General features: G+C 40.6%; 1 protein-coding gene across 3 annotated transcripts in view; it reads right to left on the reverse strand.

The window, feature by feature from the left end:
* TTC39B (tetratricopeptide repeat domain 39B) overlaps positions 1-20737 on the reverse strand; it is a 124699-nt gene that overhangs the window by 77200 nt on the left and 26762 nt on the right. For 2 of the 3 annotated variants that reach the window (XM_079790493.1, XM_079790491.1), the window contains exon 2: positions 19195-19229. In XM_079790493.1, the coding sequence (XP_079646619.1) occupies positions 19195-19229 (35 nt within the window). Of the gene's footprint in view, positions 1-15615; positions 16482-19194; positions 19230-20737 lie in introns of those variants that run through there. The other variant, XM_079790492.1, reaches the window with a different exon arrangement.

The raw sequence follows: 20737 nt of genomic DNA on the forward strand, positions 1-20737 counted from the left end.
CTAGGGGTTGCAAATGGTGAGTGCCAGGGGGCCTAGATTGTTCCAGGCTGTAAAACTTTGCATAATGCTAGGCAGTTCTTGGGAAAGGAGGAACTGCATTCCAATGTTAGCTCCCAGGTCCCAGGACATACAACTCTCAGCCAGGTTAGAATGTGCTCTCTCTAATCAGAACAGAACCATCACAGTTAACAGAAAATGAATATGATTAATATTTCTTATATTTCTAGCTAGTTCCCAGTATTCTTTTTCTGCCCCTAACACTTCCTTCTTGCTTTGAAACCACATAGAGCAAGCATGTCAAACTCGCAGCTGATGGGCCACATGTTTGACAGTTTGATATAGAGTCTCAAAATGTCCTGTCTTACAAGAGGCCCCAGAGCCTTCTGCTAATCAAATGAGAGATTTGATGCAAAAAATGGGAGATTCGCAACGACACAAGCTGTAAGTAGGTCATTTCCTATATAAGTTTGTTTATAAGTCACTTGGTTAGAAATCAAAGCATCTATAGATATAAAAGCCTAAGCGACCAAACAACCGAATGACCGGTTGACCAGTCACTATGACGCTCAATGCAGGAGCTGCCCCCTGGTGGTCAGTGCGCACCCACAGCCAACCTCCCGCGACCCCTCCCCCTAGCCAACCTCCCACCACCCTGATGGGCCCCAATCGCCAGCCAGGCCGAGGGACCCCACCTGTGCACAAATTCGTGCACCGGGCCTCTAATATTTTCTATAAAAGCAATAACTGAAATACATATACAATCCTATCTAATAATAGACAAATATGCAAATTGACCATACCTCCGAAACACCCACAAGCCACGCCCACAAGCCAATCAGAGCGAGTATGTAAATTAACCCAAACCAAGATGGCTACAGCCACAGAGAGCAAGGTTTCCTAGGTAACAGAGGAAGCCAAGCTTTCTGCCTGCCCTTGCCAGGCCTAAGCCTCCACTCAAGCTACAAAGTTTCAATTACAGAAGGTAAACAAATTCAAACAAATGGCAGCAGAATGGAGCTTGAGAGAGCAGGCCAGGGTTGCTGCCGGCAACAGGGGAAGCAAAGCTTTCTGCACACCCTGGCCGGGCCCACCCGCTTAAGGCAACAAAGTTTCAATTATAACCCCAACACAAATGGCTACCGGCCTTGGAGGGAGCCCCAGGCTTGGCTCTGCTCCAGGCTACAAAGTTTCAATTGTAGAAGGAAAATAAATTCCAGATACCAGGGCCTCCGCTTGCATTGCCAGGGGGCGTGGCCCGCCTGCAAACCACCACAGGCCCCTCGCTCAGGCCATCCCACACCCCAAGGGAACCCCCACCTGTTCCGGGACGCCCTTCAGGGCAAACCAGCTGGCCCCCACCCCTGTACCAGGCCTCTATCCTATCTAATAAAAGAGTACTATGCAGATTGATCATCACTGCAACACACAATATAGCTGCCCCCATGTGGTCAAAGATCCTGCCCCCATGTGGACACAAGATGGCCACCACAAGATGGCCAGCAGGAGAGGGAAGTTGGGAGGCACCCGGCCTGCAAGGGAGGGCAGTTGAGAAGGACCAGGCCTGTAAGGGAGAGCAGTTGGAGGTGATCAACCCTGCAGGAGAGGGCAGTTAGGGGTAACCAGGCCGGCAGAGGAGGGAAGTTGGGGGCAAACAGGCTGGCAGCAGAGTGGTTAGGGGTGATCAGGCTGGAAGGCAGAAGCGGTTAGGGGCAATCAGGAAGGCAGGCAGGCAAGCAGTTGGGAGCCAGCAGTCCTGGATTGTGAGAGGGACGTCCGACTGCCCATTTAACGGGCAGTCGGACATCCCTCGAGGGGTCCCAGATTGGAGAGTGTACAGGCTGGGCTGAGGGACAATCCCCCTCCGTGCACGAATTTCGTGCACCGGGCCTCTAGTGTATCTATCTATCTATCTATATGTATTTGCATATGCATATGTGTATGTACATGCATATAGATATGCACACACATATGTTAAATTCTCAACATAAGCCATAAAAACCTATTTGAGACCTAAATTATTAATAATTTTGACCAGAGTCTTAGAGCCAGGAGCAAGGTGTCATACTTTAGGGCTGAGGCACACTTCCCCTCTACCAATCCCCACACTGTGGCCAGGGAGTCCTCACTAAATACAAATCCATGTGATCTTCCTTATGTGGCTGGTCACTTCTATTGCCACGGTTCCCTGGCATCTCTCTTCCTCTGACCAGCCTATCCTCACTAGAACTGCAGGCCTCCCAAACTTCTTGGCAAATACGAAAGAGATGGTGGTGAAGGAGATCAGAGTCTGTTACCCAAGAATTTAACATTTTGACAGAAAGACTGTTTTGAGCTGAAGGCAATGAGCTCTCTGCCCTCCCCTTTTCTGTCTAAGAGCAGGACATAAATTTCCCTTTGTAAAGGTATCCCCCTCTCCCATACTAGGAAGGACATGACCCCAGAGGTAACTCTTACCACCTGAAAAGGATTTTTATTTGTATAACAAACCTTACAAAACAATTCTTATTTACCACACATTTCCTAATCCTTTTCCCATAACTTACCCATCCAGAAGCCCAGAAATCCTTTTCTTTAGCCCAGCCTCTTCCCCAGGATACATCATCCTGTGTTAAGATGGAATATAAGCCTCAAATTCTAATCACCTCCTTGAGAGGCACATTTCTTTGTGAACTCTGTGAATTTTTTTTTTGTGTGTGTAAACTGATCTTATTTTTCCCTTCTCTTGCTAATCTGTCTTTTGTCCATTTAACTTGCAGAACCCCAAGCAATGAACCTAAGAGTAGAGGAGAAAGTTTTTCCTTTCGTACAAGGGCCTCATATCTCAGGGGCTCTGCAGTTCTAACAAACCACCTCGAGACCCGACTGCCCAAGTATCTAGCAATATCTGCCTAAATTCAGACATCTCCTCCAGAAAGCCCTAGGAGGTCACCCCTAGGCGGTCAGCATCTGCCCAGACTCCTGCCCATCACCCACGGTTAGAATGGTCACCCCTCATCATTGCTCACAGACCCTGTCCTTCTCCACACACTGTTTATCCTACCATGTCCCAAAGACAGAATTTCCTGTATTTCCCAACAAACTGTAAGTTCTTGAATGAGTATCTATCAATAGGCCAAGATATTTGCTGTATTAAAAAAAAAAATCTTAATTATTCACTCTCAAGTACTAACCATCAGGCAGCACAGGGAGCCCTCTGAGTCGGGGCTGTCAGGGCAAGTGGGTTAGTTCTGCCGGGATTCCTTCTTCGGAACCAAGACCAGCCCAACACCTTTACAGATTCAGACTCTTGTTGCTGTTACTTTGGTTTGGTTTGGTTAGTTGATTTTTTGTCTGTTGTTTGCTTTCTATTCTGTTTTTTGGTGTCACGGTATCTTCGAAGATACTGGAATTAACAGTGGCCAAAAAATCAGGAAACCATTTTTTTTCCTTTTCTTTTTTTATTGTTATGGGAAGCTATTTTAACTATTGTATGATCTCTCTCTATACAGGGTGTCACATATACATACTTTACAGCTGACAGTTCAATTGATGCATCTTTCTTTTCAGATTTAACCCATTGGGATTTATAATTATTCAAAGTGGGTATACATTTTTGGGACACCCTGTATATAGTACCTATCACATGCTTATTGAAATAATTACATGATTTCCAAAATCTCTTTCCAATGCAAGCATCCTAAAGAACTGTGGCTTCAGAAAATCTGGGTCAAAATGAGTGGCAAGTATTTGTATGTCCTGTGTAGTTCTGGCCACAAAGTACCTACACTTCTGCAGCTGAAAAATGACCACAATTGTAATGAAATAATTAGGTAGTTTTTGAACGTCTCTCGCCTGCTAAAAATATCTGCACCAAGAGGAACAAATGTAAACATTGGTTGAATGTTGAAATAAATTAATTAATGAGCGGTTATAAATTTTGCAGGTCTAGAGAAGGCAGAATTTCTAATTTTTAGGCATCTTTTCCTAATTCAATTCAAAGTTGCTGCATTTAAGTATGACAACATGTTTAAAAATAAAAACAGCAAATGTTTCACCTCTGGGTGGCGGAGAGTTTCTTTTTAAAATCCTTGATTTATTTTACGCTGCAGGAAATCCACCAAAATACTGGCACCCACAAAGCTCATATAATATGTCACCCTAAGCCAAACATATTCTGCAGCTACAAAGATGACTGCTACCAGTTGGTGTTTAAAAGCATCCTGACTACTGGTCTCTGAACATATCAACTTTTAGAAACTGCTGCAGCTAATGTGATTTTAAGATAAAGAACTGAGATCAGTAACCAAACAATACGAATCAATTCACTAAAATAATAAGACTTCCATTTAACAAAGGCAAATCAAGAATCACATATGGGGGTTATAGTGGGAACCATAATTTAACCTCTATCTTTACAAAATTTTCACAATTGATTCAATGGTAATTCAGCAAGGTTACAGTTCTAGCCTCCAGTAAACTCCAATGGGGGAAACTGGGACACGATGACTAAGGACAGATGTTTAGACTAAAAGGGTCTGCGTCACCAGGGGGAAAAATGGCACGGATTCAAATGCACAATTAGGAAAGGGTGATCATGCAAAGCTCCCTTTGTGGTGACTCCCATTTACTGTAATCTTGCCACAAAGAGACAGGCTGAAGCTGACACAGCAAGGCGAGGGGTGATATCAACCCACTCTATTCTGAGAGCGTGACCCTGTACTTCATCTTTCTTAAGGTTTTAGGCACACTAGCAAAACAAAACCTATGATGAAGCCCGCAGAGGATGTAAGACAAACACGGGGAACACAGAGTGAGCCAGTGCGATCCTTCCATTGTTCTGCAGCCCCATGCACACCTTGCAGCGATAAACCAGCCATGGCATCCAGGGAAACCACAGCCTCTGCAGCAGGGAGATTTGCTGTTTTCTCTGATTTCAGCACTCACCCTCAGGGGGACAGAAGGGGGAGGGGGAGTGGGAGGAAACCCCTGGCAAGTTTGACATAAAGCCTTTAATAAAGAAAATGTCAACTTAAAAAAAAACAACACAAAAAACAATTCCAGATCTCCAATGAAATTTAACTCGGATTTTAAAAACTGGCATTGTTTTCCTCGAATTCAATCCTCACAGATCTAAAGAGAAGGTTGCAATCAGACCCCTGGGAACAGCTAAATAAATGCGACATACTCACAGATTTAGACCAGCTGTGACTCTGGAGGAATGAATGATTTTTAAACAGCCAACAAAAAGAAGAGGCAGTCCTCAATTTAACAGTCAACAAAAATCCTCAATTTCTGTTTTATTTCTCGGTCCCCAGTGAGACTCTAAATTACCAGGCATGAGAAAAGAAGTTGCTGAGGCGGCTGACAGCATCCCAGAGCTTCCCAGGGCAGAATTTAAGACTTGTCAGTTAAAGTGGCAGATCCGCTCTGGCTCTGCCAGTGGCTGATGCTCCTGCAGGAAGGGATGCCGGGAGATCCCCCCTCCTCCCCTCCAATCTCTGCTGCAGCCTAATGCTAATCCATCCCTGTTTAATTGTCTTAGGGGAACAGGAAATAAAAATACAAATGGCCTGGATTTATAAAATCTACAGGGTCTTTTTAAAGATTTTTCAAATAATCCATCGAAAAAGGGCCAATTGCAAAATGCAGTGAATTTCTTTTGTTTCAAGGAAAATGTAAAAGCAGGCTGATATTCCCAGGTTAGACTTGGATTTTATATCCCATGGACTTTTTAAAAACACAAAATAAGGGAAAATGACATTCTCTGAAGTTTTTACTCTAGTGGTTTGTTTAATGCACAAAAGTTAAATTAGTGAAGTAAATGAAATACACAGGACATAGACACACTAATACCATTGGAAACAGCACTTTGAAATTAATATTAAACAATATTTGAACTGGCCTTGATGAGATCTTTTTAAGTGGTCTTAGAGATGGTCAGTGACTTGGAAACTTTCTTGTTGCCTTCTTGTCTTGAATTTATCTAACTTGTATTTGAAGAAGGGCTCTTGAGCATACTAGAACTGAACTGTTGGTTTTTGTTTTTTTTATAATGGGGCTTACCATTTTATCTAATTATAAAAGTTTTAGGTACTGTGTTCTGGATATTTCCTGATTATAAAATAATAAACTCCTCGGAGAGAACTGGAAAACAATGAAGAAAATTAAAGCCAGCCATAATCTCATAACCCAGAGATAACCAATGTTAATATTTTGCAACATTTACTTCCTCCTCCAATATATATATATTAGAGGCCTGGTGCATGAATTCGTGCATGGGTGGGGTCTGGCCAGCCTGGCCAAGGGGAGGGGACATGGGTGGTTGGCCAGCCTGCCTGCTGGTCGAACTCGTGGTCAAGGGGACAATTTGCATATTAGCCTTTTATTATATAAGATATACACTGAGTGGCCAGATTATTATGTGTTCAGAGATCATAATAATCTGGCCACCCTGTGTGTGTGTGTATACACATTTTTCTTTAATTCTATTATTGTGTATTACCTTTTCACACAGCATCATGTTATGGTAACTGTGACCCAATATTTAACCACCTATATTTCTAAAAGCGCTCAGAATAGCATAGGACAGTCGGTCAACATGTATTTGTATGCCTACTATGTGTGGGCATGGGAAATACAGTAGTGAGCAGAACACACATGGTCCCTGCTCCCAGGGAGCTCTCCATCCAGCAGGTAAGCCAGAGAGTCAAATGATAGCAAATGTGACAGGTACTGTACTTCAAAGGAGAACCACAGAGCATTTTAGAAATCTGTTTAAGAGACCTGGTCTTGCAAAGGTCAGGTTTTCTCAAGGAAGGAAAAGAGAATGACAAGGCCAACTGCAAAATTATTTGTACAATATATTTTCCCATCAACCTAAGTTACTTTTATCTAATATTCTTTTTTCTTTTTCAATAGAAACTTTAAGTCCAGCTATATTTGTTTTGAATAATGTGCAATATGTAAGAGAATTCATCTAACTTGCATTTGAACAAAACCTTTGAGAAGTTACAAAAGGTAGAGACCACCCAGTTAATTTCAGACATCCCTAAAATGGTGAGTTACCACATATTTCCAAGAGCTCTTCAACCTAAAATTAACTTATCCATGCTCAGAATCTCATACAGATTAAAAGACTCCTTTGAGAGTGTTGAAATATGAAAATTTGACATGACCATCTTGATGCAATCTAAAAACAAAAACAAAAACACTGAACATCCAAATAATTTATGTAGATTCTCTGCCCTCATTTAGGGGAAACATAACTCCTCCACCCCAAAAAAAGTAACTTGACAGTGGAAAAACCTGAAAAATACAATTGCTGCCAGGTGATGCAGACCAACATCAACAGTGATAAATAATGTTGAGAGTATAGACCCTGATATAATGTAATGAGAGTGGCACTTTAACTCTCTTCTCTATCTGCCAAAAATCTGGAACCTCAGTCTTACCTGGAGAAAAACATCATTCAAATTCCAACAAAGGGCATCTTACAAAATATCTGACTAGTAGTACTCCTCAAAACATTCAAAAAGAAAAAACAAGCCTGAAAAACTGTCACAGCCAATTAGTTAAAAATAAGTAAGTCCAAATAAAGTATGGTCTTTAGTTAATGATGATGTATTAATATTAGTTCATTAATTATAATAAACTAGAGGCCCAGTGCACGAAATTCGTGCACGGGCGGGGGTGTGTGTGTGTCCCTCAGCACAGCCTGCACCCTCTACGGTCTAGGATCCCTCTCACAATCCAGGACTGCTGGTTCCCAACCACTCGCCTGCCTGCCTGCCTGATTGCCCCTAACCGCTTCTGCCTGCCAGCCTGATCACCCCCTAACCACTCCCCTACCAGCATGATTGACACCTAACTGCTCCCCTGCCAGCCCAATTGCCCCTAACTGCCTTCCCCTGCTGGCTTGGTCACCCCTAACTGCCCTCCCCTGTCAGCCATCTTGTGGTAGCCAATTTGTGTCCACATGGGGGTGGCCATCTTGTGTGTTGGAGTGATGGTCAATTTGCATATTATTACCTGTTTATTATATAGGGTTATGATACTGATTTAAGGTGCTAATAAGAGGGGAATGATGGTACAGGTAACTCTCTGTATTATCTTCTCACCTTTTCAGTAAATCTGAAACTGTTCTAAAGTATAAAGTCTTTTATAATCCTTTTTCCCAAATTAAAAGTAATTTTATTTCTTTTTTTATTTTTTATTTCTTCTGATCATTAGTAAAATGCATCCCATAAAGACTTTGACAATGCAAAGATATATCAAGGGGACCTTTTATAAGCACCGTGTAACCCCACCATGCTGAGATAACCAATTCCTAACAATATAGTTGTATGTGTGTGTATTCTTTTCTGCCTGATTTCATGAGTCCTTTAGATTTGTTAGTGACTATTAGTAAGTCTTCAGACTATTTATTAAATGTATATGATACATGATACTGAATTACACAAATGTACCTAACCCGAACATCACTCCATCTTTGCAAAGTTCTACGCATGATGTTCTACAAACATGATGACACAAATGGAGGAGAGAGGGAAGAATGAGAGAGAGGAGGGACTAGAGAGAATGATAAATTTTCAAAGCATAAACAATGGAGCAGTTTGATACATTTCAAAAGGCAAAGCTCCCAAGTAGTATCTGCTTTTTGGAAGTTTTATTATTCACTTTGGGCTATTTTTATCAAAAGATGGATAAAGGACTCCTGAAATCAGGCAGAAAAGAATGGTAGAAAGTTAACAAAAGGCAGTGAAGCTCGCTCTATCTCTGGAGACTCTGTCTGACAGCTTATTTACATAAACTTCAGATGAAGAGTGAGTCAGCCCACAGTTGAGAAATAGCAAAGGAGACACCCACCATCCTGAATAGTGTTTACTAGGCCCAAGCAATTGGGCATTACCTAATTATGTACTAGTATGTATTTGGGTTGATTAGCACAACTAGCTGTAATCATTATTTAAAAGAAAATACACATCCCAAAAGATTCATTAACTCCCTTGAACAATAACAGCAATTATTATTATGCCCTTTCCTTGGTAAGTTCTCAATAAAAGATGACTGGATTTTTTTTAATGCACTGCAAATCCTTGCAGTCTACTTTGATTACACATCTATATTTTCTGATTAGTACATTCATTCAACAAATTCATTAATTTGACAAATATATATTGAGGACCTACTATGTGCTGAGCATGGTGCTTGGATGCAGAGTACATAACTGTAATGAGCAGCAGAGACCAGTCCTATCCTCATGGAACTTAGAGCCCAAAGGAACAAATGGTCAAAAAACAAGTAATAATTAACTACAAAATGAGAAATGCGAGTTAAGATAGAGAAATGGGAGAGGAGTAATCTATTTAGGAGGAGTGATTACAAGAGGTGGGAGAACATCCCAGCTGAGAGCGGTGGGTGACAGACAGGAAGAAGCCCCAGGAGAAGTGGGAGGAAGTCTGTGGTCAGAGACACCCACATGCACAAAACGAGGGCAGCAAAGGGTTTGCACACTCAAGAAACTATAAGAGGCTTGTGGCTAGAAGGCAGTGAATGCGGGTGAGAGTGGCCCTGACCAGGTGGAAGCAGTGTGTGGGGGCCTGACCACCTCAAGCCTTGTGGACTGCGGTAGATTGGGGTCTTCATCTCAGAGACATGCAAACTCATGGGCAGATTTTAAGCAAATTGACATCATCCAATTTGATTTCAAGAAGGATCACTCTATCCTGATTCAAACCAACATGATGTTAATAAATTATATGAGACAACTGGGGAAATTTGAATACTGACAGGATAGTTGATGAATATTGTTAATTTTTTCAGGTGTGATTACAGTCTTGTAATGTTTTTAAAAAGAGACCTATCCTGTATATTTGCATACTAAAATATAGATTAAAATAATGCCATATTTAAGGTATAGATTAGGTAACAGTTCTATATGAATGTTATTTTCCTGACCTTGATATCTGAATGTTAAGAGAAGGTCTTTGTTTCTAGAAGTACATACTAAAATATTTAGAGGCAGAAATAAAGTATAGTGAGTGTCTAAGCTATGATTCCAAATAACCTGGATTATAGATTAAATGAGATGGGTCTTGAGTTGACAACTGTGGAAGATGAGTAATGAATACACAGGAATTCATTTACTATCCTTGCTACTTTTTGTATATATTTGAATATATATTAGTATATATATTCTAATTTTTCATATTAGGATTCTTTTATTTATTTTTTAAATATCTTTTAAATATATTTTTATTGATTTCAGAGAGGAAGGGAGAGGGAGAGAGAGATAAAACATCAATGATGACAGAGAACCATTGATTGGCTACATCCTGCATACCCCCCATTGGGGACTGAACCCCCAACCTGGGCATGTGCCTTGACCTGGAATCGAACCGTGACCTCCTGGTTCATAGGTCAACACTCAACCATTGAGCCACATAGGCCATTCCAGAATTCTTTTTAAAATAAGATAACTTTTGGTGTTGTGTGGAGAATGAATGGGGTACGGTTGGGAGGGCAGAAGGAGAGTGAACAAAGGAAACAAGAAAACACATTCGGCTGCTCTTAAAGTAATTCAGGCAAAATCTGGAAGTATCTAGAGCTAATGTTATAGAGAGGGGAGAGAGAAAAGTGAACAGATGGGAAATAAATTTTGGAGGCAGAAATCATCAGACTTGGTAACATGGAAGTTTAAGGAAAGGGAAGGAATCAAAGATGACTCCCAAGCATCTGGCTTGAGCAAGAGGTTGAAGACATTCACAGAGATGGAGAGGCCTGGGAGAGGAAGAGGTTTCAGATGGAGGAGGGAGGTAGATATCAAGAGTTCAGTTTGGAACATATTAATTAAAGTGTTTGTGAAACATCCAAATGGGTGATCAGATAAGTAATGATTGGGCCTATCTCCCATTACAGCTATCCAAATAATCCCAGACAGAGCAGCAGAGAGCAGCTGCCAAGTCCAGAAGGTCACAGCTAGAGGAAGGGAGAAAGTCAGCACTGAAAGCAGGTCCCTCTGGCTTTCAGACACAACCTGGGCATTGCTACCCAGGGTTGAGTGACCGTCAGAGAAAATTTTGAGTCTGCAGGAAAGGCAACCACAATGGCAAAGGCCCTGCCCATAGGGACTCACAGATATAGCATTCATTTTGCCACCACTAAGGCCCAAGTCTTCCACCTCCTTGGTAAGATGTGAAAATTGGACCCAAAGGTTACTAAGAGCTTTCTTTCCAATGATGAAATCTTGTCACTCCTCCTCATAGTGAAAGGGAGCATATATATAGAATATATTCAGTTTAACAAAATGTGCATCCCCATTCTCTCAGTGGCCTTATGTAAAGAACGGCTCATTTTAGAAGTTCTGCTACAACAGTAGGCCATCAAAAGAGACCTAATAGCACAAAATAGACTACACAGAAAGCAATTCAATATAGGAGAGGACACTGGGCTTGTTAGAGAACGTTTATTTCCATTTATTATATTTCACTGACTCTATGACACAAGATTTTTCATTATGCAATATGCCTGAAACCAGAATACACCTTAAAATTGCCAGCAACTTCGCCTGACCTAGATCAAAGTGAAGTTCTTGGGGAGAGGATCTGCATATGCTTCTGCCAATTACCTGATGCACCAAAAATCTGATGCACTTAAAATTAAATTACTTGCTTGCACTTGTTTGGGCCACACTGGTAACTGAGATTCAGACCACAAATCTAATTCTGACTCAGATTTTTTATTAGAGTGTTAAGAAGTTAAACATGGGCTTCATGTATAGGACCCACCAACTCCACTCCAAGGTATGCATGCTGGAGAATGGCAAATACATGTATATAATTATTTGTAGCAGCATTATTCACAGTAGCCAAAAATTGGTAACAACCTCAATGTCCGTGAACTTATGGATGGATAAGCAAAATGTGGTATATCCACACATTTGACTATTATTCAGCCATACAAAGAAATGAAGTTCTGATACACAGCACAATGTGGATGAACCTCGAAAACCAGACACAAAGGAACACATATGATTCTATTTTTATGAAATGTCTATAGAGACAGAAATTAGATTAGTAGTTGCCTAGGGGTGGGGGTGGAAAAAAGGCACAAGATTTCTTTTTCAGGTGATGAAATGTTTTCAAAGTAGATTATAGTGATGGTTGTATAATTGTGTACATATACTAAACTTAAGAGGGATTTTATGGGATATAAATTAATAAAGCAATAGAATTTTTATTCAATTCTCAGAGCAGAAAATTTCACGAGAGGTTTCTTCCCCCCTACCTTGTACCAAGACTGAAATACACAAGTCTCCTTACTGTGTCTCCCTGCATGACAGCTATTTTTCCCTTCCCTTAGGAAAGGTCGCCTAAGAACACACATTCTCCCTGGTGTGTCCTCCTTCCTTAGTGGCATATAAGATAACAATGTCAATGGCATCTTTTTAAAATATTAGGTTGGGAGGAGGGTTTTGGCATTGTGAAGAGTGTCCCTCTCCAGACCTGAGAAACAACTGCATTACTTAGACAGGGAAGTTGGGGGGAAAATCAGAGAAAAATGAAAGTAAATCCAACTCTGCCTGTGGTTAATTCTTTATCATTTAACCACGACGAAGAAAAATATTAACTGCATGTTTTTCACTGATTTTCACCCTAAATAACCTTAAGACAGACCAAACCATTACATCATAAGTAACTGATCTAAGCTGATGGGGCGGGGGGGGCGGGAACTGGCCTTAAAAGCTTTATCTCATTATAATCTACAATTTATGATTCACAAGAAAAGGTATGAAGAAGGAAAAAGTCCATGAGAAATGCTATACTACAAAACATTCTGTTAATCGTAAGCTTCTTATCACCTGGCTAAAAATGTCACCATACCACCTTTATCAACTTCTAGAGGTAAGGACAAAAATCAGTAGTTCCTGCTCAAAACCACATTCATCCCCACTGCATTCACACTACCTCAGGACTCGATTAAACACATACAATTCCGTATGTTAGAATAAATTTAAAAATTTAATAAGGTGCTAGGAATATGAGAGATCACTGCTGAGAACACATTAAACTAAACTGCATCTGTTCTAACAGTCTTTAAACATAAATTTAATTTATCCTCTGACTCTCTAAACTATCATAAAAAGAAAATCTTGATTAAGTAGTACCCAACAGGCCCCTGAGTTAATTAGATTTCTGTGTCATTTTCTACTGTGGTTTTTATATAAGAAACCAATTAATTGAAAATACTACCAAGTCACAGTGATCCCAAGTGGTTAGTCCACTCTCTTTACTCGATGGAGGCCAGGAATCCTCAGTGACCCAACTTCACTTTGTCCGCATGTCCCAGGTAACCTGGTGTCCCCTCAAAACCCAAAACCAATGCCAGGTGCTCCTGTCAACCAGAAAGAGCTCTCTTTGGAACTCCTGAGCATTTTATTTATTTTTCACATGTCTGTCACTGCTACTTTATGAACATGCTTTATTCACACTCCCCACTGCATTGTCAGAAAGGGTAGTGGCGCACAAACACTGAGAAAGAAGGCTACCCAGTCACCAGAGTACCAGACGCACATGACAGCATGGAACTGTTAAATCAAAAAGAGCCGGGCTGGGGTGGCTCAGTGGTTGAGCCACGTATGAACCAGGAGGTCATGCATGGTTCAATTCCCCATCAGGGCACATGACCATGTTGCAGGCTTGATCCCAACTAGGGGGTGGAGGCAGCTGATCAATGATTCTCATCACTGATGTTTCTATCTCTCTCTCCCTTCCTCTCTGAAATCAATAAAAATATAATATAAATAAATAATTTTTTAAAATAATAGATTAAAAGGCAAAAGAGAGCACAGCTAATCTGGCAAATGTCTATAGTTCATGACATGGGTCTAATTTATAGGGCACCTCCTCTGCCAAGCAATTCAGAAAGTTCATAAACAATTTTTATTTTAAAAAAGGATGTATCACTAACTATTTGTGGAGAGGTTTTTTAATCTCATTTTATCTCCAGTTCTAAATGGTGGAGATGTTTGTATGATCTAGCAGTTTGCAAACCTAGCAACTTTTCAAAATAGTTAAAATAACACAGTGGTTACCACAAAGATCAGAAGTAGGAAAATCTATGCCTGCGGTGGTCAATCCATTAAGCAGAAAGGGAGAATAGGAAATAGTTTTCTTTTGTGGAAACAATTTAAGGCCTCTCTCGTCTGTTAGCTCAAATCTTTTCATTAGAAATTCAGGAGAAAATTTTCCCAGGAAGAAATTAATCATCAGGTTGGCAAGAGGTCCGTGTCTTGCTACAGAGAGGTTGAATCACTGCTATTTGCACTAGAAACACAAAACCAAAATGTGTGGTTCAATCAGCATAATGAAAAAGAGCTCTGGTGAGGTTAGCAGCTAAAGGATCACAAAGGGAATGTCGTGGCATCACACATTTAGGAGGCAATGAAAGACAAATATTGACCAGTCCTGAAATTAGGACAAACTAACAGTTCACACACACACAAAAACAACAGACACATTTTTTATAATTAACATGTATTTCAAATCAGAGAAAACACACACAATTTTTTTTAAAAAATATTGAGCCCTAGCCGGTTTAGCTCAGTGGATAGAGGGTCAGCCTGCAGACTGAAGGGTCCCAGATTCAATTCCGGTCAAGGGCACAGGCCTGGGTTTCGGGCTCGATTCCCAGTAGGGGACATGCAGTAGGCAGCCAATCAATGATTCTCTCTCATCACTGATATTTCTAAATCTATCTCTCCCCCTCCCTTCCTCTTTAAAATCAATTTAAAATATATATATTAAAAAAAATATTGAGTAAGAGATTACTTCTGCAACATTTTTTATTTCAAAAACAGGTTAGTAATGCAGTAAACATAAATGCAGAAACATCACACTCTGTGTTGGGGAAATAAAAGGAACCACCTAAGTGAGCGTTCCCTGTGAATGAAAGGTATCCTACTAACTTTCAAAATGCCACCTTAATACATTTGTCATCATCCTGAAATTTTTTTTAACATATGTGATACAAGTCTCTACCTTTTTAAATGGAATACAGTGGATATAATTTCATTTAAACTTCCCTCAATGTCTCAGTGGAGACTGACAGTAACTGAGGTAGGAGGAGCAGTAAAGTACCAATATTTACTGAGCACCTATAGGTGCCTTACTCCCATAATCACGTTTACATTTCATTTTTTACCTTCCCAATACATCTAAGAGAGGATGAAGAAACTGAGATTCAAGAGTAACTGGTCGCTGGCCTCCCAGCCAATCTATGGCAGCTGGGACTAGAGCTCAATTCTACCTGTGAAGTCCAAGGACTGATCCCCAGGAAGGTGCATCTAGTTGTGTGCACCGAAGCAAAACAAAACCAGGCTGCTGTGCTTTTGAGTTCTATGACTGCATGTCATGTTTTCTTCCTTCTTTCACTGCCATTGTTTGCCACTGTCCACAAACTGGCTTCTAAAACCACCCCCTCACCATATCTCTCAGAACTCTGACAAAATTATGCCACAAAACAACGCTCATTAGAATCAGGTCAGAAGTAATGATAAGTAGTCTCTGGCTGGAGGCCTCTACTACAAGTAAAAGACAAGAGTTTTAGAGCATGGACACTAATACGTACTTTGCCTACCTTTCTGGCTTTGGGCTCTAGTTCAGATGGGTGAGGTTCTCTGTTGGGTGAAGGGTTGCTACAACTACAGTGATGGGAGCATGTACCGGGGACATTTGGGCAACACTGAAAAGGAAACACCAAACTGTTTATGAGACATTCTTAAAGGACACAAGAAATAATGCACATCAGAAACCTAAAAGAGCAAGAAAATTCTGAAACCTCTGGATTTGCTAAACTGAGCAGGACAGGAGCTGAAAATTCGAAGACAAAAGAAAATGCTGGCAACAGCCGATAAATACAGCTGGAAGAGAGGCTGAAAGAGGCAAGGGATGGAAAAGAAAACGAAAGTGAAGGAGCGTTAACGAACTATTGGTTTCAGGATGAGAAAAATTACAACATGGTTGACATTAGAATAAAAGAAGCCAAGACACGAGGCCTCCAGAATTCTGCATTTTAAAGCTCAAGCACTTTCTGACAGGAATAGAACAGGTCTCCATCACAGGGATCAGTTTTAAATGCTGTTCCGAGTACTGGTCCTAATAGTATTGATACATCTAAAACAGTTCAACGAAGAGTAGTTTTTGTGTAAACACAGACATATAGATCAAAGGAACAAAACAAAAAGCCCAGAAACAGAGCATTATTATTTTAATGAAATTATTTGATAAAGGAGACACCATACATACATTTTCTTTCCTTCACAGACTTAGCAAATGGTGTTGGAACAGTAGGCTAGAGGATTTAGGGTTTGCATGAGAGAGGGGTCTAAATTAACTTCAGTTAAGTTCAAAAGGGTTGTTTTTCTGTTTTGTTTTTTAATTCAACTATGTCCTTACTGATTTTCTCCCTTCTGGGTCTGTCCATTTCTGAGAGGTGTATTGAAGTCACACACATCTGAGATAATAGTTTCATCGATTTCTCTGGGCAGTTCTATCAGTTCTTGCCTCACATAGTTTGACACTCTGCTGTTAGACACATATACATTAAGAATTGTTAAATCTTCTTGGAGTTGACCCTTCTGTCACTAGGCAATGCTCTTCTTTATCCCGGATAACTTTCCTTACTTTGAAGTCTGCTCTCTGAAGTTAATATAGCTACTCCTGCTCTCTTTTGACTAGTGTTAGCATGGTATATGTTTCTCCATCCATTTTCTATTCATCTATATGTATATTTAGAGTGAGTTCCTTAGACACAACATATAGTTGGGTCGTGTTTTTGTGTGTTTTTTTAATCCATTCTGACAATCTTTGTCTTTTAATTGGCACAGTTAGAACAGAGTGGCAATTTCCAAGCTCCTGACATGTGAAACCGGAAACTGGATGTCAGGTTCAGAGTTTTGTTTGTTTGTTTGTTTGTTCCTCTAGGATTTGATTTCTTAAAAAACCAATAAATGTTAAAAATAGCTGACAAGGCCTTACAGACCCAAAGGTCATGTCTCTGCCCGTGTAACGCAGCCAGTAAAAGCTGAGGGAAACACAGTGAAAATGTGCTGTTCTCGGTCACAGCAAGGACCTCTGACCTGCTCTCATCCCTTAGGCCGGGCCCCTCTCTCTGGTGTGTGTGTCTCCTCCCACTGGGAGCAGCAGAGCCTCGGCTGGCGAACTCCACTTACCCGCCTGCAGCCTGACCCCTTCCAACCTCCTAGACTGCAGTCTCCTATCACAGCCCAGCTCAGTCCCAGACACCCAGCGGGCACGGAAGCCGCAGGCCTGAATAATTACAAGATTTCTGGATGGCGGATGACACGTTCACCTTAAAAGTGACTTTTTAAAAATAATGTCACATAAACAGATAATCTTCCAAAGAGTACAGCATGAACAGAGAAAGGGAAAAGGGGAGGAATCTACAAACACCATCTCCCGCCAGGTGATCAGAGGTGCTATCCTGGTCAGCCAGGTTGACAACACAGGGCCTTGATATGATGTGATGAGCATGGCCGGTGTCTTCCTCCCCAAAACACATGACCTCAGTGTAAGAAGATAAAAGATACATCCCAACTGAGGGGCATTTTGCAAAAAACTGACCAGTACGGCTCAAAACTGTCAAAGCCATAGAAAGCAAGGAAGCCTGAGAAACAGTCAAAACCAAGAGGGGCCCAAGGAGACAGGAGGACGAAGTGAAACGGGGCATCCTGACGGAGATGGTGGACGGGAAAGGGCAGTAGGTGAAAACTGAAGAAATTCAAATAAAGTGCGGACTTTAGATAATGATAATGCATCCACTTAGGATTATTAACTGTGACAAATATACTGTGCTAATGTAAAGTTAATAAGAAGGAAAACCAGCGAGGGGTATACAGAAACTCTCTTTACTGTCTTCACCGTAATTCTGAAACTGTTCCAAAATAAAAATAGTAGTCATGATTAAGTTTTTTTAGTCACATAAACAGTCAACAATATAAACATTAAAACTTTTGGACAATATAAAAATTTGTAACTCTAACATACAGAAAAACAGCAATTAAGGGGAAATATTTGTAGCAAATATGACAAAAGATTAAAGTGTGTGTATATATATCTTAAAGTTCATAAGTATGTAAGAAACATTGGAAAAATAGTTAACAAGGAAAAGAAAACTAGCATTCATACAAAAGGAAATTCGATGTTATAAACAAACAATGATAAACAAAGTTTTTAAAATCTAAAATAATTAGATATCATGTAAGGTGAGTATACATTTTAAAACACTTCACTTACACAGTATTGGTAGCCATGTAAACGGATAAAAACTCTTTTGAAAGTGCTACGGACTGAATTGTGCCCCCGCCCCAATTCACATGGTGAAGCCCTAACCCCCAAGGTAATGGTACTGGGAGATGAGGCCTTTGGGAGATAATCAGGTTTAGATGGGGATCCTGAGAATGAGCCCTTCAGATGGGATCAGTGCCTTCGTAAGAAGAGATGTCAGAGAGGTAGTGTGTTTTCTCATTCTCTCATTCTCTCTCTCTCTCTCTCTCTCTCTCTCTCTCTCTCTCTCTCTCTCGCTTTCTCTCTCCCTTCCCCCCCCCCCCCATCTTTCCCTTTTCTCAAAGGCAGCTACATGCAAGCCAGAAACAGTGCCCTGACCAGACCATGACCATAACGGTACCCTGCTCTCAGACTTCCAGCCTCCAGGTCTTTAAGAAAATTAATTTATGTTGTTTAAACCACACAGTCTGTGATATTTTTTATGGTAGCCCAAGGCAAAATACAGAAAGGCAATTTGAGATATCATAAATAGAACAATGCATCCCTTTTAACCCAATGATCCTACATCTGTGAAGTTAATCTTTGGTGATAATTCAAGAATATGACAAAGCTACACACATGGAAATATTCATTACTTAGTTTACATTTTTAAACCTTAACCTGTTGGAAAATGTACTTTTCTCTTCGTTTCATTAATGTTATAAGAAATAATACTCAAAAATATATTTGATAGCAACTTCAAATAGATCCTTTCTTAAGCATAGCCATATCCTAACCCTTGAATTACAGAAAAGTGACTTCCTTCTGACACTGGTCAGTAATCTCAAAAGACAAAAAGGAAATTTACATTTTATATAAGAGAGCCATCAATTTTTATTTACTACACATTGTTTATTATGGTACTACTTACGCAGAGATGGTTTCCAAGGCATCTTCAAAAATGTCCTGAGGGGGAACAGAAAATACAATGAGTTTCTCAAGAATCAAGAACTCCAATGGTAAACAAGCAGGCGAGTATGTGGGTGTGCGCAGAGGCGAGGCAGTCTGGGTGGGATGCAGTGGGATCACTCAACCCTCACTAAGGAAATGTCCGTCAGAGAAAGCAAGCATATGAATTTAAGTGAGGTTTAATTTTTTTTTAAATAATTAAGGCTGGTAAAAACTTGGCTTGCAATCAAACTGGGGTAATTTGAATGAGTGTGACTTCTTTAATGGAGTCATCTTTTACTCCTTGGTCTCATTCATCCCAGACAGAGAATAAAATAAATAACAGGATTTACCCAATCTAGTCTTCCCTTTCTCCATGGCTAGCCAAGTACGCATCCTCTGGGCCCCTTTTTCACATCTGATTTCAATGCCCTCCTAGCTGGCCTTCCTGCTACCAGCCTTTCTCCCAGGCCAGTATGTAAATCTGTGCCACATAGGACAGCCCTTAAGGAATATGCCAAAGGCCTGTTCAAAAGCTACAACAGGAGAAAAACTCATATCCATACACACACACACAGACACACACACACATTTATATCCACTCACAAATCCACACATGCACCCCACGCTCATCCACACTGAGACTCACACACTCACAATCTCATATATAAACTCATAATCATACACACACACTCACTCACAAATTCAAACATACACAAAGCTCCCTCAAAGCTGCAAAATCAAATCCCGGACCCACCACAACCTGGTCGAATCGTCAAAGCATCTTTCTCCCACATCCCTCCCACCTTCACCCAAACTCAAGGACTGCACTGGTCCCCCAACTCCCGGCTGCCCCCTTCCTCACTCCACATAAGGCACAGGTCTGAGTTTCTGTTCCTTCAACAAGACAGACTCATCCCACACCTCTCCGAATTGTTCGCTCTCATAGAATGCTCTTCACTCAGCTCTTACCAGGACTGACCATTCTCCTCCTTTTGTTTTCAGCTCAGAAAGCCACCTCTTCAAGGAGACTGGCTCTGATAACCCTAATTAAAATTACTAAAAATAGCCGTTTACTTATAGTTTTGTGTCATCTGATTTATTTCATTCATAATCTTATCATAATCTCTAAAACCTTGTTTGGTTGTGTGGCTACAATCTGTCTCCATCAGGGCAGGTTCCTGTTGATCATGTGTTCACTTTAAGTAACGTCTTTCCATTTTTTCATATGCAGAGGGTTCTCTAAATGAAGCATACTACCCAATGTGGTGACTATGGCTGGCAATACTGCAGTGTATATTTGAAAGCTTCTGAGAGTAAATCTTAAAAGTTCTCACCACACAAAGATAAAAAACCCTGTAAATATGTGGGGTGACGGAGGTGTTAACCCTACCATGCTAATCATTTTGCAATAATACCTATCTCAAATCATGATGTTGTACACCTGTTATATGTTAATTATCTCAATAAAGCTGGGATTTTTTTTAAATTAAAAATGTTATAATCGCCCTGGCTGGAGTCGTGGC

Source organism: Cnephaeus nilssonii (assembly GCF_951640355.1).
Source record: "Cnephaeus nilssonii genome assembly, chromosome: 14".
NCBI classification, from domain to species: domain Eukaryota; kingdom Metazoa; phylum Chordata; class Mammalia; order Chiroptera; family Vespertilionidae; genus Cnephaeus; species Cnephaeus nilssonii.